Raw genomic sequence first — 22133 nt, 5'->3', positions numbered from 1 at the left:
TGCAGGGAGATAATAAAAGATGTCATTGGTTAAGTAATAGGTTGGAGGAGGGTGAGAAGAGGGACAGCAATCAACGGATGAGTCTGCACGGGGAGCCATGGGATCATGGATTCAGAGCCAGAATGGACCTTCAAGGCCGTCAAGTGCAACTGTCTCATTTTACAGATGAGGAAACTGAGCCACAGAAAAGATAAATGACTTGCTTAGGGTCCCACAGCTAGTAAGGCAGGACTTGAACCCATGTCTTTCTAAATCGAAGTCCAGCAGCCTATCCACCATGCAATGATACCTCTCTAAGGGCACAAGACACCCAGGTTCTAATCCCAGATGAACTGTGGTTCATTGCAGGGCCTTAGGCAGATCTGACTTCTCTGGGCACAATTTCTACCCCTTCAAAACAATTGTTCGCTGCCTTGGGAATGGGCATCACTCCCTGAGTGATGTAGGGAGAGGAGGGACCAAACCAGAAATGGCTTGGGCCTCCCTGGAGACTAAAAACAAGTCAGGGTGTGTGGCTGTTACAGCCAGGCCTCTGCAAGGATTTCATTATCTGCTCAGGTTTGCAGAAGTAATACATGACAGGTGTCCTCTGAGGACCAGCATCTGGGTGGGCTCCACCAGATCGTTCGTAGCACATGCTCTACCTGCAGCCTTGGGCTGGATATTCCCAGCATTCTCCAGACTCTAAAAAATAGCAGGTTCCCCACCATCTGACAGGTCTCTCGCACTGAAGGGTTTACCTTCCCGAAATAATTTATTGCTTGGCAAAGCCATTGACTCTGTGCCAAGCTGTGCCCAGTACTTGTTCTGAACCTGTCACCACAACGATCCTGCTTCTGGGGGATTTGTATGTCTTCACTTTGCTCCTCAAAGTGAACACAGCAACGGAAAAGGCTCCTGAGAGTCTGTAGGAGACTTTCAAAGCAAGAGAACACAGTGGTCATTCTGTGGGGTAGTTCCAGTGGAAGGCCACTGGGCTACATATGAATCAGATTTGGGTTGTTGTAGTTGTGTCGAGGTTGGGCGGTGGAAGTACGGGGTTAAGGTATTTTCCAGGCATGGCTGTGTTGGGTCATGGTTAGGCTGAAATTGCATTGCTATCATATGTGTGATTTGTGTATGTTGTGCTATGCAGGAGTTGCTATTGGAGCAGGTTGTGACTGTGTCAGCATATGGCTGAACTTTGTTGTGATGTGGTTAGGTTATATTGGGTTACATTTCTGTTACTTTGGTCTGTGATTGGGTTGAATTGTGATTGTGTTACCATTATATGGCACTTTGTTACATTATGGTTGGGCGACCATGGGTTATGACTGGGTTGGTGTGTGACAGGGTTGGCTTGTAATTGTGCTGCAGGCCATTACACTTTGTTAAAATATTCTTGGGTTATATTGGGTTATAGTCACAGTTGTGTTGTGTTGGGATAAAGTTAGATTGACTTATTGTGTTGGTATTAGGCTAGGATCATTTGCAATGTAGTTGGGTACTATTGGGTTTTGGTAGGCTGCAGTTGGGTTATATTGGTATGTGATTCAGTTATGTGTTAATCATGTTGGCATGTGGTTGGGCTTTGAATTGTGATTGGGTTGTAGTGTTGTATTAGGATATGATCAGCTTAATATTAGCCAATAACTGCTTCCATTTATATAATGGTTTAAGATATACAAAGCACCTTAGATGTTAACTCATTTGATCTCTTGTGTGGTAATTGTGTTGGCATGTGATTAGACTTTGTTTCAGTGTGGTTGGGTTGTAGTTGGGCTGTGTTAGGATGTTATTGGTTTAAATTGGGATCGAATTAGAATGGGTTGGGTTGCATTGATTGTTGTTGGGTTGTGACAGTTGTGAGTGGATTGTACCTTCCTCATTCTTGTGCCTTGAGGTGATTGATCATTTGAACCCATAGCTCAAGGTGTTGGCATGGAGGAGACCAGATGGAATCAAACAAGAAACAAAATGACTTGGAAATCATTTTCTAAGAGCACAAAAGCCCAGACTTGTCCACAATGATTACATCACCTTAGCCACTTGTCATTCTTCTGGTAAACTCTCTGCTCATTGGGAGCAGCCTGGCTTCTGAGACCATCCAAAGATGGTCAGAACAAAGTTCTAGTTCATTTTTGTGGATGAGAGCCACCCATTTTAGCCAAACGTTTAACAGCACAGTTCTCATGCTACCCTGGTACACAAGATGGAGATTCTCAGGTTCAATGAGAATCTAGTTTCAATTACCAGTGGATTAGCAGTGAATAATCCAGGGCATGATGATCCAGCTAGGCAGATTCAGAAAGGATTAAATACATGGATCCAAAGTCATTAATGGGTTGATATAAATCTGGAAGAAAGTCTGTAAGGGAGTGCCTCAAGGATCTCTCCTTGACCTTAGGCTATTCAACTCAAGATTTTTATCATTGCCTTGGATGAAGGCATAGGTGACCCAGCTGTCAAGTCTGCAGACAGTTAAGTTAGGACAGAGAGATAACTCATGGAATGATGTGTCAGGACCAAAAATCTCTTAACAAGCTAGAACAATGAGCTGTGTCTAAGCAGATCAAATTTAATAAAATAAATGTAAAGTTTTCCCTTTGGGGTCAAAAAATCAAGTTCACAAAGGTGGGGGAGGGGTGGCCAGACAATAGAGTTGTTATGAAAAAAACACAGGCAAGCTTTCTATGAGCCAGCAGTGCGACATGACAGCCACAATAGCCAGTGCCAGCCTAGGCAGCATTTGTCTTCAGCCTCTTGTAGGAGATGGCACCTGAGACAAAATGTCCAGAACAAGAGAGGTGAGAATGCCAGCTACCATTCGATGCCCTTGGCAGATGACAGATGGAGGATTGTGTTCCAATTTGGGTATCACATTTTAGGAAGGATACTGACAAGACAGAGAACGTACAGAAAAGGATGAGGTAGATAGTGAGGGCCTCCAAGGTGATGCCATACAATGATTGTGTGGCCTATAAACAGAAATCATCCTTCCCCCAAACCCTCTCCTCTTCCTACCATCCTTACTGTCACAGCTCCACCCTCCTCCCAGTCACCAGGACTATAACCTAGGCCTCATTCTTGACTCCTCACTCCCTCATCCTCCATATCCATTATGTTGGCAAGTCTTCCCCCTCTCTCCTCAGACACTGGCCAGACCCTGGTGCAGACCCTCATTGCCTCACACCTGTACTATCCCAATAGCCTGCTTTGAGGGGGAAGGGAGCAGTCTGCCTGCCTCAAGTCTCTCCCCACTCCAAGAAATCCTCCACTCAGCCTAAAGCCCAGGTCCAATTATGTCACCCCCTACTCACTAAACTCCCTATGGCCTCCAGGATCAAATAGAAAGTCCTCTGTTTGACATGCATGAGCTTCCCAGTTTTCTCACTCTCTACTCCCCGGCCACAGTGGCCTTGGTGCACATAACACTCCTGCTCCTTCACTGGCCATCTCCCATTTCCGGAATGTTCTTCCTTCTCATCTTCACCGTGCTTTCCTGGCCTCTCTCAAAACTCAGCTTAAATCCCACCATCTGCAAGAGGCCTTTCTGGGTGCTACTGATGCCTTCTTTGCGAGATTGCCTGCCATTTCTGCTGTCTGCTTCTTGTAGGTCCACAGTTGTACGCACGTTGCCTCCTCCATTAAAGCATGAGCCCCTTGAGGGCAGAGATTGCTTTCACATTTTCTGGCCATCTCCAGTGCTTGGCATAGTGCCTGGCACCTAGTAGGTGCTTCACGAATTCTCAACTGACTGATTGACTAAAGAAGAGACTGTTAGGGTGAGCATACTGACTCTCTTCAAGTTATTAAAGGGTTTTTATGTGAAAGAGAAATGAGTTCTGCTCCTCTTGGCCCCAGAGAGCAGAGCTGGGAGCCCTGGAGGAAGGTCACTAAGAGGCTGGTTTACACTGACACAGAAGACAGCTTCCCAGGCTTTCCCAAGCCAGGCTGCCTGCGCTCAGGTCCTCCTCCTCATCGGCCTCCCAATGGGTCATGAACTCAGGCCTGGGAGCCTGAGGCTCTGAACCAGGGCTCCAGAACCTTCCTAGCCCTGCCATCACATACACAACCCCCTCCCCTGCTTTCTATATATCCTCCCCAAAAGAACATAAGCACCTGAGGGAAGGATCTCTCTAGCTTGCTCGTATCCCCAGTTCTTAGCACAATGCCTGGCACACAGGGAGCATATAACTCATGCTTTTTCACTCCTTCATTTGTCCCTAAGAATCAGAAGTCTCCAAAAGTGGGGTAGTGATCAACCCTGCCTGTTCTAGGCTCCATTTTGAGGGGGAGGGCAAGAAGAGGAGACACAGATCCTATCCTCAGGAAGCTCCCAGTCTGGTTGGAGAGACAAGACTCCTGTCTATGGAGCAAGCAGAGAACAAGCCAGGAAAGATGGGATGGCAAGTGGTCAGAGAAGGGGAAAGTCAATAGGAGATAAGGATGTCAGAAGGCTCCTTCGAGAAGCTGGAGCTGAGCCTTGAAAGATCAGGATAATTTGGATGCGTGTAGAGGAATAAAGGGTGGCCTTGGAGACAGGAGACCACCATGAGCAAAGATGTGAATGTGGAACATGCATTTGTTTGGGGAGATGGTGGAGGGGAGGGAGGGAGGACTGTAAGGGCACCAGCCTGGTGATGTTCCTGTGTCATCCCCCAGGGAGTTCAGGGCAGCCCCCGCTGGTTCAAACGAGGTCACTTCCTCTGCCCCCTCCTCCCAGCAGCATGGGCCCAGATAATTGGGAATCAGCTGGTTCATTGACATGCTGACTCTAGTCACTGGCATTCACTGGGAGCAGGGGTGTCCTTAGCTGGGCACCCAGCAGGCCTTCAGTGAAGGAGGCCTTATGGGTTGATTGACTCACTGAGGCTTCCTCCCCCTGACTCACCCTTCATTGGAGTTCTGTCAGGACTGCCAGCTGCCCTCAATCTGTCCTCTAGGGCTCAGACAGAATTGGGTTATGGAATCCTTGAAACCCCCCTGTTTCATCTTTATTCTTCTTGATTTCTGAGCTCTCTGGGATATGTTCCCAGCACCCTTTGCAGCTGCAGAGCCTCCCTGGGGCTTCACCCTCTATCCATCACTTCTGCCTTCTAGGTCTGCCTGGTCCTTTGGGGGCCATCCAATGCAACATTTCAAACATTTCTGAATCCCCTCCTATGGGCCAGGGACTATACCAGGGGCTGGGAATACAAAGACAGGAACAAAACAGGACTGAAAGCCTGCCCTCAGGGAGCCCCCAGTCTACTGGTAGGGAGGGGACAATATCAATACATTTATTAAGTGACTGTTATGTGCCAAATACTGTTAGAGGCTGGGAAGACTCACCCCACCCCCCAAAAAAACTAAACGGTGCCTGTCCTCAGGAAATTACCACTCTACCAGAGGAAGTGGCATATATACAGTAAGTAATTACTGTGAGGTCCAGGAAAAGGCTCACTGGCAGAAGTGGCCACTAGACTGTGCTTCGAAGGAAGCCAGGTATGGGAAGAGGCAGGGGGAGGAGGCGCATATTCCCAGGATGGAGGGGCCTTCTCATGCAAAGGCCCAGCATTGGGAGGTGGGCCACGGGGCCTTGTTCAGGAGGGGTTCGAGCCACAGGTTGTGGCTTCTGGCTACCACAAGGACTTCCCTGGAGCCGAAGGTTTGGGAGAAAGAAGAGGGTCTGCTGTCGTTGTGTAACCGTGTTGCGTAATGGGGCCAGAAAGGGAGAGCTTCCGGCCAGGGAGAGCCTAGGAATGTTTCTTCTGCAGAAATGAATGTTACCTTCACCAGAGATTTCAGTCACGCAGAGTGACAGCTGTGGCCAGGGGCTATGGGCGCTCCACTCTGTTAGCACGAGCCCTCTGGCGGCTTCCCAGTTATTAATGATTAGTTTTTATTGCTGTGATGGATAATAATCCTCCTACACATCCGTGCATTTCATTCTTAAGCATTCATCCTATTCCCTTCAGCCCTTGAAGGCTTTGTCAGTTGTTTGGAGGAGCTCCCCTCTCCCGACTCTCCACCCAGGCAGGCTCCAGCTCCTTCATGATCTGGGGCCCCAGCAGCCAGCCTGGTAGTGAACCCCTTGACCTCAGCCCGGCCAGCTTCACACAGTAACTAGGAGGCCCCGGGTACCTTCGTGTCCTCCTGGAAGCGGGGGCATCCACAGGCTGTTTTCCTTTGCCCTCAGCAGCCGGGCCCAGGATGGATGGGCAAAGGGAGGGTTGTAAGTTTGGGGCTGGAAGGGATCACAGGGGTGATGTCTAAGGGACACAGGGGTGGAAGCCTCCCATCTGCTATCAGAGGGCCTGGATTCAAACTGGGGCTTTGTCAGTTACTACCTCTGGAGTCTATACCCGTCACTTTCCTTGTTTGGAGCTCAGTGTCCTCCTCTGTAAAATGGGGGCATTGGATGAGACGATCTTGTGGTGCAGGGGGAACATGACTTAGTGTGACCTTGGACAAGTCACAAGCTCTGTGGTCCAAATGAGGAGGTCGCCCTTTCAGCTCGAAATTGATTGTCCTCTGACTACTGAAGTCTCTTCCACTGACTCATGGCTTCAAATCTACAATCTAGCCCAGACCCTTCATGTTAAAGACGAGGAAAGTGAGGCCCAGGAGAGTGCAGGTTCTGAGGATCGTGAGATTCCTACAGCCACCTTGGGCAGTATCATCCCCACTAACACCTCAGCAGAGGAAGCAGCGCTGGGCAAGGGGGCCTCTGCCACCCAGAGACTGAGGACGTGGTCCCTGTGCCTGGAAGCTTCTCCCTCCTTGTCTCTGCCCTTGAGGGCCCCTTCAAGGAAGAAGGGGCTCCTCTGATCTCTCAGCCACTCCCCACCGCCACCGCTAAATTACTTCATACAGACACTCAAACGGTGACTTTATTAGCCTTTATTGGTGTTTTTAAGGTTTGCAAACATCTCATCTGCTCCTCACAGAGACTCCGGGAGGTAGGGGCTGTTATCCAAATTTTACAGATGAGGAAACTGAGGCAAGCAGGACTTAAGTGACTTGGCCAGGGTCACAGAGCCAGTGTTGGAGTTGGGTCATCCTGAAGCCAACTTTCTTCCACACTGCCTGGCTCTCTCATGTCAAATATATTTGGAATTTACTTATCTGTGTAACGTATTTCCACATTGCCCCCACCCAGTGGAATGTAAGCTCCCTAAGGGCAGAGCCTGTCTTGGTTTCTCCAGGGCTTAGCACGGCACCTGGCACATAGCAGACCACTAATAGATGTTTGTTGAGTTGAATTGGATTGACAGGAGCAGCTGGGGAGGGTCTGGAGTCCTGGCCCCCAGCTTTGTTCCCAGCTTCCTTTTGTGTGGTCTGGGCATGGGTCCCCACTTCTCTTTCCAGGCCCCAGTGGCCTCCTCTTTGCCAAGGGCTTCCCCATCCTAGCACCTCAAGGGCTGCTTGGAGGACCAGACAAAATGGGGGGATGGGGAGAGGGGTGGAAGATGCCTTTTGGGCAATGGGCAGCGCTGCTCAGCGGCCAGGCACTCGGTGCCCTGTCTGGGGCCCTGGAGGTCATACTGCCCCTCCTTCCCCAGGTGTTCACCGGCATCTTCACAGCAGAAATGACCTTCAAGATCATTGCCCTGGACCCTTACTACTACTTCCAACAGGGCTGGAACATCTTTGACAGCATTATTGTCGTTCTGAGCCTCATGGAGCTGGGCCTGTCCCGCATGGGGAACCTATCGGTGCTGCGCTCCTTCCGACTGGTAAGGCCCCTCCTCCCTTGGGTTTCCATGCCCTCCAGGGAGCCCTCCAAACTAGATTCAGAGTCAAGACCCGGGTTCGAATCCCAGCTGTGCCTCTTGCTAACTGTAGGAATTGGGGCAGATCACTTCCCCCTGCCTCAGTTTCCTTCTCTGTAAAGTGAAGGGACTGGACCAGATGGCTCTAGATCCCAAATCCTCGGTCTTTTTCACCTTCTGTTCCCAGCTGAGGGTCTTCAAACTGGCCAAGTCCTGGCCCACCCTGAACACCCTCATCAAGATCATTGGCAATTCGGTGGGGGCACTGGGGAACCTGACTCTTGTACTGGCAATCATCGTCTTCATCTTCGCCGTGGTGGGCATGCAGCTGTTTGGGAAGAACTACTCAGAGGAGAGGCACCGCATCAGCAGCTCAGGCCTGCTGCCCCGCTGGCACATGATGGACTTCTTCCACGCCTTCCTCATCATCTTTCGGATTCTCTGCGGGGAGTGGATAGAGACCATGTGGGACTGCATGGAGGTGTCCGGCCAGTCCCTGTGCCTCCTCGTCTTCCTCCTCGTGATGGTCATTGGCAACCTGGTGGTGAGTGTGTCGCTGGCCATCTGTCCCTCCCGTGACAGATGCTTAGTGGCAGCCCCTGTGGGCTGGGTAGGTACCATGGGGGATACCAAGAGAAGAAAAAAAAGAAGAGAATCTAATCTAGGAGGGGGACTCCAGACAGGGAGGAACTAACATACTGGATATGATATGAAAGTGCAGGGAGACAAGCTGTGGAGGTGGGGGATGAAATTCCATTGATACAAAATTGTTAGAATGTGAAGTAGGGATTGTTTCATTCTTAGCATTTGTATCACCAGAATCCAGCCTGGTACCTGACTCATAGGCCAAAAGGCCAGATGGTCTGGTGGCTAGAGTGATGGGCTTAGATGCAGGGAGTTTTGAGTTTAAATCTCACCTCTGATTTTAGTAATGTCATCATGGACAAGTCCAATAGCTTCTTTGGGCCTCAGGTGCCTCATCTATAAAGTAGTGGGGTTGGACTAGGGGGCCTCTGAGGTCCCTGCCAACTCTGGAGTACTGAGCCTGTGGTGTTATGACCCTGAGGTGTGTGTGCACACATACACGTGCGTGTGTGTGTGTGTGTGTGTGTGTGTGCACATGTGTGTGCGTGTGGGCACACATGCATATATGTGTGTGTGTGTTGGAGGGGAGGAGAGGCTGTGTCTGCCTCAGTGCACTCAGGGATGAGCTGCCTTGCTCCAGACAGAAAGCAGCTTTCATTTACCTGTCGGCTGCTCGCCCACGGGAGCTCTCCATCTGACAGCCATTGGGAGCAGATGCTGCCGAGACAGAAGGCTTCTCCTCCATTCAGGATCAGAGTGGGGTCACACTGGTGGGCCCCTTCAGCTTTTATCCCTAGCATCTGCAGGGCATTTGGTGCCTTCCCACAGGCTGTCAGCCTTCACTCTTGTAATCCTCACATCTGGATGAGGCTTTCCTTTTTCCAGATCACTTCCCAGCTGTGATTTTGTCTGATTCTGATACCAGCCCGGCAACGGGTACAGAGTTGGTATTATTTTCTCCCGAGTACAGGTGGGGAAACTAAGTCTCAGGTGGGGAAGTGACTTAGCCAAAGGCACACAGTTAGCTAGCTATAAAGAAGAGAACAGAAGCCAACACTTCTGACTCCCAAACCAGCATCATTTCCTCCAGACGCCATTGCCTCAGTAGACTGCGTCCTATGGACCTGGGGCATTCTCTGCAGCATTTCTGCGAGGGTGAAGGGGCTGGGTTTGGAAATTTCCCTTGAATGAGCTGGTGTGAACACAACCCAGAATCAGTGGAGCTGGGCAGTGAGATGGTTGGAGAAGACCAGCATTATGCCCACCTTCCTTGTCCAACCCAGTGAGTATGTCTGTGGTCCACTTGGAGCTGCCAGTCCTTGGCAGGAGATGAGCTCAGGATTTAAGACTCAGCTTCTAAAGCAGACACACTGCTTCAGAATAGGAATTCAACAGCAGGATAGAATTGGGGAAAGAGCCCAGCCCTGCCCCTGTCTCTGCCTGCCTTTGAACCTGCCTTTGTCCCCTCCTGTGCACTTTTCACCTCTTTGAAGTGAGGGAGTTGAGGAAAAGAGATGAGGAAATGAAGCTCCCTCCTTTCTTTGGAGAAGCCGGGGGGCACACATGCTGTCACACATGGTCACTGTGTCCGCTGATGTCAAATAATTCTTTTCTGCTCGTTGGGTGGGAAGTGAGCTATATCCAGAAATGACTGATGCAAACCGAAAGACATCAGCAGTGATGGGATTTTTTTAAATAAGGAAGTGGGTGGGATTGAATGTCCTTCAGCCCCTTCCAGCTCCAGTATTCCATGAATGATTTTATGAATGGAGGGCCCATACCTTGTGCTAACAGGCTTCCAGATCTCCCCGTTCTGAGAACAAAAGGCAACAATTATCTGTCTGCATGGAGGCCGTGGGAGGATCTAGGGTAGCGACAGGGAGTGTGGGGGCTGCTGGCAGAGCAGAGGTTTGTGCAGAACCTTCCACAGTGGCGTCTCCAGTGTGTTACAGACACCATCTCCACAGCCATTCTGGGAGCAGGAAAGGGATGGCTTCTGGAAGAGAGAATCAGAACTCCCTTGAGCTAGAGGAGAGGCAGTATGGAGTAGAGGATAGATTACTGGGCTTGGAGTCAAGGAGGCTAGGGTTCGAATCTCACCTCAGATACATCTTAGCTGTGTGACCTTGGGCAAGTCAGCTAACCTCAGTCTGCCTCAGTTTCCTCTTCTGCCTTGACAGGAAAGGTATCCTGGACCAGATAGGTCTTGAGCCAGGCACTGTAGGACAGGTACCATTTGTGTTTGGGGAGGCAGGAAGAAGGCATTCCCAGGCAGAAAGCTTTGAGTGGGGGATGCTCATGAGAAAATCAAGCTGGCCCAGAAAACTGAGAACCACATCTTTAGTGCCCACACCTTGTGTCAATGCTCTTTGAAAGGGGCCTCTAGCAAGGCCAACAGGGATGGGATAAAACATTAGGAGAAATTTGGAGTTATTCTGTTTACTTGGGTGAAGACTTGGCCCAATTAGAATCTCAGGCAAATGGTCCTCCTGCCTGGAGCTTTCTGGTGATGGCAGATTCGGGGCCTCCTGAGCAACCCTGCCCCACTTCTAGACAGCCCAAATCATCAGGGTGTTTGGCCTCATATCGAGCTAAAATCTGCCACTCCCCCCTTGTGCCTGATTCTTTCCTCTGTGCTCAAACAAGGCCAGTCTCATCCGTCTTCCCCATGCCAGCCCTGCAGGGACCTGGAGACAGTGCTCATGCCCCTCCCCAGACACCCCCACCTTCTCTTTTCTGAGCTGAACACTGTTCTAATCCAGTTTCTATAAATGGCTGTTTCCATCCTCCAGGCATGGTCCCAGGCATCAATGTTGTCCTTAAAATGCAGATCCCCAAAGGGCACACAACCCTCCAGGTGGGTCCGAGTCTAGCAGGGCAATCCCCTACCTTCTTCTGGACACCGGCTTCTACTGAGGCTGCCAACAAGTGGACACCAAGTCACTCTGTTCATTCATCTTGCTTCTCCAAGACCATTTTTTGGGCTCTTCCCACACTCTTAGAATCAGGATCTTGGAGCCAGCAGAGATGGTAGAGACCCTCATTTTGCAGTTCATGTGAAAGTCCATGTCTGTCCCATCCTAGGCTAGAGCCGGTGACTTTTTTTAAATTGGAAGGAGGACTTGCCAATTGTCTCTCTTCCATTGTGTCTTATTCAATGAGGCCCATCGTTCTAGCCAGCCCATCTGGGATATTTTGTATCCTACTCTGTCATCCAATATAGTAAGCTGCCCCCCACCCACCGCCATCTCCACAGACTTGACCATCAGCCAGTTATCAGACTAACAATGTGAAGAGAGCTAAGGATAGAATCCTAGGTCTCTCCATTAGAGACCTCCCTCCAGGTTAACACAAATCCATCCACCACTCCTCTTAGAGATTAGCTATTCACACAGTCCTAGTCATACTAGCCAGTCTGTAACTCGCCATCTTGTTCACAAGAATTCTTTGTTAGATGCCCGGCTGGAATCTAAAGATACTTTATCTATGGCATCTCCTGACCACCTAGTCCAGTCTAAAGGTGAATTTTGAGTGGACATTCCTGGGGGCAGTGGTCAGCTCCTTGAGAGTACAAGGAAGTGAGCAGAGATAGAAGCTGGACCTGGACAGGACCAGGATAGAAACTATTCATTAGGTCCAGCAGATGTCAATCTTGCAAGCCTTAAAATGGGCTGAAATGCCTAGCAGCAATAAATCAACTCGCATTTATTAAGCACCTGCTACGCACCAGATATTGTGCTGAGCACTGGGGATAGGGAGGGCTGGGGGGTATAGTTCCTGCCCTCAGGAAGCTTAATGAGGAGCTAGCACCATGCCCCAGAAAACTCTTCACCCTGGAAGGTCACTTCGGCTCTGGGCTTCACACCTCAGAAGTTTCCTCAGCCCCTGAGGCCCCACCTCTGACTGGAGATGTGAACAACTGTGTATGTACAAGATTCTGGGAGGGTCTGACAGGCAGCTCCTGAGCAGGGCCTTGAAGGAAGTGAGCAGGCAGAGGGGACATGAGAAGTGGGGGGATGGTCATGCCCCCCATTCCAGACAGACTAGAGCTTCAGTTCCTCAAGAGCAGGGCTGGTTTTCCCTTTGGTCCCCTTAGTACCTCCAGAGCATGCACTTAATAAAAGATTGTTGATTGATTGAATCCAAGACAGGCCAGCTGTTGGTCACAGAGTCCTCTGGGGTGTGCTTTTGCTGTGGATCCAAGGACAGCCCAGCCAGGCACTCTCTGCTGGTTCCCTGCCCCAAAGACCATCCTCCTCCCCTTCCTCTTCCTCCTTCTCCACACCTTCCTCCTCCTCTTTATCCTCCTCCTCCTCCTTTTCTCATCTTTCTCCTCCTCCCTCTCCTCCTTCTCCTTCTCCTCCTCCTCCTCCTCCTCCTCCTCCCCCTCCTCTTCCTCCTTTTCCTCTTCTTCCTTGTCTCCTTCCATTTCCTCCCCTCTTCCCTCTCCTTTCCTCCCCCTCTTCCTCCTTTTCGTCTTGCTCCCTCTTCCTCCTCCTCCTTCTCCTCCTCCTTCTTCTCCTCTCCCTCCATTTCCTCCCCTCCTTCTCCTTCTCCCCCTCCTCCTCCCCCTTCTCCTCTTCTTCTTTGTCTCCTTCCATTTCTTCCCCTCCTCCCTCTCCTTTCCTCACCCTCTTCCTCCTTTCCCTCTTCCTCCCTCCTCCTCCTCCTCCTCCTTCTCCTCCTTCTTCTCCTTCTCCTCCTCCTCCTTCTCCTCTCCCTCCATTTCCTCCCCTCCTTCTCCTCCTCCCCTCCTCTCCCTCCATTTCCCCCCTCCTTCTCTTCCCCCTCCTCTTTCTCTTCCTCCTCCTCCTCCTCCTCCTTCTCCTCCTCCTTCTCCTCCTTTTTCTCCTCTCCCTCCATTTCCTCCCCTCCTCCCCCCCTCCTCTTCCTCCTCCTCCTCCCCCTTCCTCATTCTGTTCATCCTACTCTACTCCTTCTTATCACCATTCAACTTAGCACAGTGCCTGGCACATGGTGAGCACTTACTAAATGTTGGTCGACTGATTGATGTGAGGGTCTTCAGGGCAGATGTTTCCTTTCTTCGCACTAGACTTCATCTAGCCTGACATCAGCAGTAATAACAGCTGCCATTTGTAGAATGCTGGCTACGAACTATCTCACCAAACAAGTTGAATAGAAGCCCCCTGATCGCAGGGACTGTTTTTGCTTCTCTTTTTGGCATCCCCAGTACCTAAGACAGTGCCCACCATTTAATAAATTCAGCCTGTTGAACTGAATTGAACAGTCCTATGAGGTAGCTGCTATGACCATGCCCATTTACAGAAGAGCAATTAAGTGACTTACCCAAGGTCACATAGCTAATAAGTGTGTGGGTCAAGACTTGAACCCAGGTCTTCCTGACTTTGGGCCTATTGATCTAGCCATTAGGCATCACTGCCTCTATTTACTGAACCAGAAATCACTTTAAGGTTTGCCAAATAGTTTGCATGAATTATCTCCCATGTGACCTACTCGATGGCCTCACATATGACCTGAAGTGGGACGTCTTCCACTGTGACGTCACCTGCAGTGTAGGAAGGTCACAACCCCCGACCCTCAATTTAGCTTTTGCCCCAATCACCTCCCCACCCCTGCCCTTCTAGCAGGGCACTACCAGTTACTAAACTGAGGTACAAGCCTCGAGTATGGGAGACCCAGGCTATGCCCTGTAGGCTTTTCCCAGACTCCTAGAGCCCCAGATCCAGAAGAGACCTTTGAGATTACCCAGTAGCAGACCCCTTGATTACAGCTAGAGAAGGAAAGAGACTTGTCCAAGGTCACACAGCGAGAAGGACAAGGTGAAGAACCCAGGTAGCCTGACTCCTAGTAGGGGCCTCTGTCTAGATGGCTTCCATAGTTCCTGTTATTTTCTGCCCCTGGAAGGGAATGTGGAGCTCCAAGTCCTTCCTGAGGGCACTGATAAGGGTCTTGGGTGGGTGACCCCCTCCCTGGAGTCCAGGAAGGGAGGGGGAAGGCCTGGGCCCCTCCTCCAACCCCAGAATAAATGCTTGCTGAGGGTTCTGGGTGACCTCTACCCAGAGGCCAGGCTGAGAGGCACTTTTCTGGGTAGCTGAGATGAGCTGCCAAGCCCCCTCTGAAGGCTGCCTGGTCCAGCCTACGCAGAGCTGGCCTCCGCCTCCTCCTTGATTCAGGCTGGAGCTGCCTGTCGCTGAGTGGGCGGAAGCCAACCACTCACTGAGATTGCCATTTAAATGGGAAGTGATTATGGTTTGGGGACTGAAAAACATCAGTGATTTATCAAGAGAACTCGGAAACAGGATGAAAAATCTTCCTGGGACCAAAGGCAGAGGAATACAGAGTCCCATGCAGCCCAGCCCCACAGGGGAAGAACTGGGAGGCCAGGGAAGGGGGTCCCATTGTGTGGAAGAGATAGAGCCATTCAGGAAAGAGAGCCGGGCTTAGAGGCTGAAGAGACCTGGGTGTCGCTCCCACCTCTGGCACCAGCTGTGGGCTGCTGGGTAGGTCTCTGACCCTCAGATTCCTCAGTTGTAAAATAGGGATATTAATGCCTATGTAACTTACCTGCCAGGGTTGGTGAGGGCATGAATTTAATGACCTCTGAGGTCTCCTTCAGCTCTCAATCTGTGATGCTGTGGCATCTCATCTAACCCCTAGTCACACATCCAGTCTACGCTTGGACGTGTCCAACGAGGGAGACCTCACTGCCTCCCAGGCGGCCTTTTCCACTTTGGGTCAGCTCTGCTAATTAGGAAATTTGTCCTGCCATCCATCCACCATCTGCTTCTCTGTACTTCCATGCGACTGTTCCTTGTTCCACCCTCTGGGACCAAGCAGATCCAGCCAAATGCCTCCTCCCCAGGGCAGCCCCTACAGGACTTTCAAACAGGAAGCCTGTGCCCCCAAAGCCTTGTGACATCTCCTCATTCTCTCCACTTGATGTCTGGTTTCTGGTTCCCTCTCCACCCTGGTCACCTTTCTCTGGATGCTCTCCAGAGTTGTCAATGCCCTGGGTCTGGTACAGCAGGACTAAAGTCTCACCTTCTTGAAGGCACTCTCCCTGTCTTAATAGGGACTGAGATTAAACTAGCTTTTTGGCTGCCTTGGTGTATTGCTGATTTGTTAACCTTGCTGTCCACCAAGACCCACAGATCTTTTTCCCATGAGCATCACCTTCCCATCCCATATTTTCACAGCTGATTGTTTAAACCCAAGGGTAAACTATTACATTCGTCCCTATTAAATTTCCTCTTATCAGACATGGCTTCATAGACACACATTAACTATCACCCCTCCTCATCCTCTCAGGGGAAGCAGGTATGCACTACAGTGGGTGCTGGCCCACCTCCACCAGGCCAATTGTTCCAGCTTGCTGAGATCTTTTGAAAACCTGTTTCTTTAATAAGGAGTATTCTCCTTCCCAGGGCAACTAGATAGAGGGCCAGTCCTGGAGTCTTCATGAGTTCAAATCTGGCCTCAGACACTTCCTAGCTGTGTGACCCTGGGCAAGTCACTTCACCCTGTTTGCTTCAGTTTCCTCATCTGTAAAACAAGCTGGACAAAGAAATGACAAACCAGTCCAGTATCTTTGCCAAGAAAACCCCCAGTGGGGTCATGAAGAGTCAGACATAACTGAACGACAACAACATTTTCTTTCCCTCCAATTTTATATAATTTTCAAATGTGCTAGGCATGACATCTCTTCCCTTAACCACGTCTTTGACAGTTATTGGGGTGAGGCAACAGTTGGGGGTCAGGAGCTGGGCCAAGGACAGAGACCTGTGGTCCTCTGCTGCAGATATTTCTCCAGCTTGTTCATTCCTCTCTGAATCACCAATCTTTGGTCTTTGATCCAAGTGTACACCCAAGTGGACTTCTCTCCATGCTGTCTACAAGGATGCCACACAGTCTCACATGTTATCCATGAGGAGACTTTCGCAGTCAGTCAATAAACATTCATTAAGTGCCTTCTATGTGCCAATGTCTTGCTGAAATCCATCAATTTGTGATGCTGCTTTCATTCAGAAAAGAGAATGGGAAAGTGGTCAGAAACTCAATGGAGAGCCTCCTGGGTGGGGAAGGATGTGCGAGGTTTGGGCTGTTGAATCAGTGAATTATAATTACTGCTCTCATAGGTGATATTTACAGTGCTTTGAAGGCCAGCAGAGTGCTCTACTGTGGATGGAGCTAGTGGGGGGCACCAGACTGTGCGCTCCTTGAGGGCAGGTGCCCATGCTTTTGCCTTCCTTTATATCCGGGCCATCCCACAAGGGAAGCAGTGTTGGGGAGAGGATGGGCTGGATGTGGAGCCACCAGCCCTGGGTTCAAAGCCAGACCCTGCTGGTGCCTGACAAGGGTGTGTGTGGCTTTGGGGGGCTCCTCTGTGGCTCGGCTCTCTGTCTGGAAAGTGGGGGGGCAGCAAAGAGAATTAGCTCAACCCTTTGGTTAAACCTGTATCCTCTGCCTGAGCTTTCTGCCACCTCTTTGGACCCAGGGCCTCTCACTGGGTGAAACAGGAAGCCCCTTCCTGCTGGAGCTGACAGGCTGGGATGGGGGGAGGAGATGGGGCCCCCACCCTAATGTCTCATTAGGGAGAACAAGCTCCCACTGAGGAAACAATTAGAGGAATGTCCCACTGTGAGGTTCAGCCTTGCTGTCAATGCCCTGCCTCCATGATGCTCCCAGGCAGGGGCCTTCTGCCTTCCCATCTGAAGGGATTTCCATCTCCCCTGGTTGTCTCTGCCCTGGGGGAGTGGGAGGGAGGGAGCACATGTACACAGGCAAGGAAAGCCATGACAATTCTAGGAAGAAGACAGCACTAACACCTGGAGGGATCAGGAAAGATAATGGGGATAGGTAGATGGATAAATAGATGAGAGAGGAGGGGAAGATAGACAGAGGCAAATGGAGAGAGAGAAAGAGGGAGGGGGAGGGAGAGAGAGGGGGAGAAAGAGAGAGAGAGAGAGAGAGAGAGAGGAGAGAGGGAGGGAGGGAGTGAGAGAGAGACAGAGACAGAGACAGAGGAGAGAGAGAGACAGAGAGAGGGAGAGGGAGAAAGAGAGAGAGTATTCATTAAGTGCTTAGTATGTGAGCAGTGGAGACACAAATACAAGCAAATAAGATAGTCCATGCCTCAGGGAGCTTATAGTCTCATGGAAGAAGACAGCACACAAAGAGGACTTAGGGAGGAGGGCTACCTCATGTAGTTGGTGGTGCCTGAGATGAGCCAGAAAGACAGTGAAACATGGGGCTCAGCCAGTCCTGGCATAGACCAGTCTGGTGTGGCTGGCTGGGACCCAAAGGGTCTGGATGGGAGATCAGAGGGGTCCCAGCCTCAGACAAACAGTAGGAGATGCCCAGAGGGAGGGGAGCTGATGTTGGGCTATAGGCAGAGGGAGGGGCAGGATGGTGAGCAGTTACTACCAGGGGAAATCTGACAGATGGCCAGTAGGCAACAGACGGCAGGGACCCAACCATGGGTATAGAGAAAACAGAAGTGGGACTCCAGCCCCTCGCAGGATTGAGGGGCCAAGGAAGGAGCCCAGGACTACAGGTGCCAGGGCATTAGAAAGGATCCTAAGGCTAGATGAAGAAATTAAGACCAAAGGGCAGATCTAAGGGATAGTAGCACGCTGGTGGGCTTGATGTTAAGAGCCTGCCTTAGACCAACATGTCTGCCCCTTACTTGGGGATATAGTTGCTCCTGAGCTGGACTGAATACCTAAGCAGAGGTCCAATGGTAACATCCGTGAGGGTTAGAGGGGGAGAGACAGCAAGGACAGAGGGTCTCCTGGGCAGGGTTCTGGATCTGGGTCCCAATCTGACCTCCTAACTGGGTGACCCTGGGCATCTGGGGACCCCTCTGAGCCTTGAGATCCTCTTCATGGGGGCTGTGAGGTTCCCATGACATCCTGTACATAAAGCATTTGGTGAACCTTGAAGGGCTATGTAAGGATCAGCTGCTGTGATTTTGGGAGCCAGACTGCATCTTGGAGTTTTAAAAGCTTTCCCCCTTCAATTATGACAGCGTGCATTGATGTGCTTTAAGGTTTGTGAATGGCCTTTTCATATATTTTCTCAGTCCTCACAACAGAGTATATGTTCCCTGAGGACAGGCAATGTTTTTAACCTTCCTCTGTATCTCTGGTACTTAGCACAGTGCCTGGCACATAATAAGGCTTAATAAATGCTTAATTGTTCAATGGATTAAGATGTGGAAACTAAGGTTCAGAGAAACTATATGACTTGCAGTCCAGGCTTGAAGATTAAGGGACCCCCTGGGCACTCCAGTTACCCCCAGGAATCCCAGGTCATTGCTGCTCATTGTCATGCTCCACATCCCCCAGTTCCCATGTTCCCCAAGATGAATGCCAACAGCCTTCATCTCTGCACAAGCTGCCTGGCACTGGTTATTTTGGAGTTTTCCATCTCACTGTCAGAAGGGACTTACATGTTAATTAAAGAGCTATTGGACCACACGCTGGGGACTTCCTTTGAAAGTCTGAAGAAGCAGTCACAGACACATTGAGGAGCTCAACTGTCAGGAAGATCCCCAAAGCCTCTGTTCTCTTGTAGCCACAGGTGGCCAGACTGATGGCAGGGCGATCAGAGGCAGAATGGAGGCCAAGCTGGCCCTGAGGACCCTGGGCCCACTTGGCCCGTTCCTTTCATCCCCTGGTACTGGAGGGCCAGTCCCTCGATCACAGCACTGGGGGCCCTGGATGACAATGGAAGGATCCCTTTGTTGGGGACCCCCCAGAGGGAGTCCCAGGGCATCTCCAAACAAGCCACACATTTATGCAGAACAGTGGCAGGGCAGGGATATGGGGAGATCCTCCTGGTTTTACCTTCATGTGAGGACAGACCTGTCATCTTGCCCCACCCCCCTTTGACTATGCCTGCCCAGACAGATGGTAGCCTAGCTGTAGTGCATAGAGGGCTGGATATAGAACTAGGAGGAATTGGGTTTGAATCCTGCTTCTGACACATATTAGTTGTGTGACCCTGGGTAAGTTATCTGACCTACCTGGGTCTCAGGCTTCTAATTCAAGATATAGCCCCGTGCCTGGCACATTGTAAGGGCTTAATCGATGTTTGTTGACAATTGATTAATCTGCAAAATGGGGCTAAATTATACCAATAGTAGATAGATAAGTAGAGAAATGATAGAAAGATGGATAGAGAGAGAGAGAGAGACAGAGATGGATGGATGGATAGATGGATGGATGCATGGATGGATAGACAGACAGACAGACAGATAGATAAATAGATGGATGGATGGATGGATGGATAGACAGACAGACAGACAGACAGACAGACAGATAGATAGATAGATAGATAGATAGATAGATAGATAGATAGATAGATAGATAGATGGATATATGGATGGATAGATAGATGGATAGATAGATGGACAGACAGATTGCTGGATAGACGGATGGATGGATGGATGGAGCACTTGCTATGTGTCATATACTGTGCTAGGGATAGGGGTAAAAATACAATCAAGAAGATAGTCCCTGCCTTCAAGCCGCTTCCCTTCTAATGGGAGCAGACTCCATATAAAAGAGAATTTGGGGCAGAGAGAGAGAAAAGGAGTACCCACTTTGGGCAAGGTGACTGGGGAGGCAGAATAGAAGTTCAGAGAGTGATTAGTGATCCCAGCAAGGTAGTCACCCATCACAGGTCCTTACCTCAAAGACTCAAATGAGATACCATATGGAAAACCCATAGAAATGTCACTTATTTCATATTATATCATCTCATATTATTTCAATTACCCAGATAATTTGGTCTTCTAAATTAAGGAAGAAAGCAAGCCTTGGGGCTAGAATTAGCTCAGTGAAGGGGACTGCTGAGCTCTGCCCTTGCCTCTCTGGGTTCCCACTGGACAGAACCCTCCATCAGCTGGCATCCTAAGCATCCTTGGTGCTTCCACTGGATGAGCTTCCCCTCCTGCCCCTCCCCTCCTCCCTTGCTCACAGCCCCCCACCCCCACCCCACCTCGCTGGATCTATTTCTGTCTCTCCGGAGATGGGTAAGAACAGGTTCATAAGAATGGCCGAAGATGGAAGCTCAGAGCCCATCAGTTCGATTAGAAAGCAGAGAAGTTGGCTGGATTAGCCACAGGGGAAGTTATGCCGAAATGAGAGGCGGGGATAAGGTCAGGGGTTATGTCTGGAACAGAGATGAGGTCAGTTTGAGGGAATGGCTTTCATCAAGGAAAGGGCTTCCTGGCCTGGGCTGTGGATTTCCCTGGGGCCTCCCTCTCAGGACACTCCCCAAGGCTATTCTATCTGGGATTCTGTCCTGATCTGAAAGGACCCTCGAGTCTCAAAAACAACATGAGAGATCACATGATTAAACCCCTCCATTTTTCCAAGATCATAGAAGTTCAGAGGATCAGAGCTTTAGGGCTGGCAGGGACCTCGAAGGCCATCAGGGCCTCATTTTGCAGAATTACTAGTGATTTGCCCAGGGTCAGCATCTGAGGCAGGACTTGAACCCAGGTCCTCCTTGCTCACATGGTGAGCAGCCCACAGTACCCTCTCTACCAAGCTATATTGCCTCTTAATTTCAGAATTGGAAAGGGATACCCACTACCCTTAGCTTCGTTTAGGCCAACCCCTATCCAAAAGGAGTCCCCACTATAACATCCCTAAATTGTCCTCTTTATATTTTACAAAATATTTACAGGTTTATAAAACCCTGAGGGGGAAGTTATGTGCCCAAGGTCACACCACATTTATATTTATATATAAATTAATCAATCCTCAAGCATTTATTTTCAATATATTTTCTTTTTCCCCAATTGGATGTTAAAACAATGCTTCAAATATTTTCTGGGGTTTTTAAGTTTTAAGTTCCAAATTCTATCCCTCCCTCCCTTTCCCCCTTCCTGAGATGCTTAGTGGTCAGATATAGGTTATGCACGTGCAATCAAGTAGAACATTTCCATATTAGTCGTTATGCCCAAGAAGACTCAAATAAAAGAAAAGGAATGAAAGAAAGGAAGTGAAAACAGCCTGCTTCAGTCTGTATTCAATCGATATCAGTTCTTCCTCTGGAGGCGGATAGTAGGCCTCATTGTGAGTCCTTTGGGATGGTCTTGGATCGTTGCGCTGCTGAGAATAGCTAAGTTGTTCACAGTTGTTCATGGAACTATATTGCTATTACTGTGTATGGTGTCCTCCTGGTTCTGTTCACTTCACTTTGCATCAGTTCATGTAAGTCTTGCCAGGTTTTTCTGAAATCTTCCTGCTTGTCATTTCTTATAGCACAATAATATTCCATCTCAATCTTATACCACAGCTTGTATATGCCATTGGGCATTGAATGCCATATGGGCATTCCTTTGATTTCCAATTCTTAACCACCACGAAAAGAGCTGCTATAAACATTTTCATACAAATGGGTGCTTTTCCATATGTGCGTGTATGTGTATATATGTGTATATGTATGTGTATGCATGTATGTATATGCATATGTGCGTGTACATATGTATAAGTGTGTGTATTTGGGATATAGACCTAGCAGTGGTATTTCTGGATCAAAGGGTATGCGCAGTTTTATAGTCCTTTAGGCATAGTTCCAAAGTGCTCTCTAGAGAATAGTTGGATCAGTTCACAACTCCACCAGCAATGCATTAGTGTTCTAGTTTTCCAACATCCATCATTTTCCTTTTTTGTCGTATTAGCCGCTCTGATAGGTGTGAGATGGTATCTCAGATCAACAAGCATTTTTTAAATGCTATGTGCCAGGCAGGAACTGTCCTGGGTGTTGGGGATCCAGATAAAAAGTGAGTCAGTTCCTGCCCTCGGGGAACTTATG

At 49.7% G+C, this 22133-nt stretch overlaps 1 protein-coding gene across 2 annotated transcripts in view; it reads left to right on the top strand.

Annotated features, from left to right (window-relative positions):
- The window catches only part of SCN5A (sodium voltage-gated channel alpha subunit 5), a 185371-nt gene that overhangs the window by 110297 nt on the left and 52941 nt on the right, over positions 1–22133 (top strand). For both annotated transcript variants that reach the window (XM_036737927.1, XM_036737926.1), the window contains exons 15-16: positions 7527–7700; positions 7924–8280. In XM_036737927.1, the coding sequence (XP_036593822.1) occupies positions 7527–7700; positions 7924–8280 (531 nt within the window). The remainder of the gene's footprint in view (positions 1–7526; positions 7701–7923; positions 8281–22133) is intronic.

Source organism: Trichosurus vulpecula, chromosome 9 (genome assembly GCF_011100635.1).
Source record: "Trichosurus vulpecula isolate mTriVul1 chromosome 9, mTriVul1.pri, whole genome shotgun sequence".
NCBI lineage: Eukaryota > Metazoa > Chordata > Mammalia > Diprotodontia > Phalangeridae > Trichosurus > Trichosurus vulpecula.
This window is presented reverse-complemented; position numbering and strand designations above follow the sequence as displayed.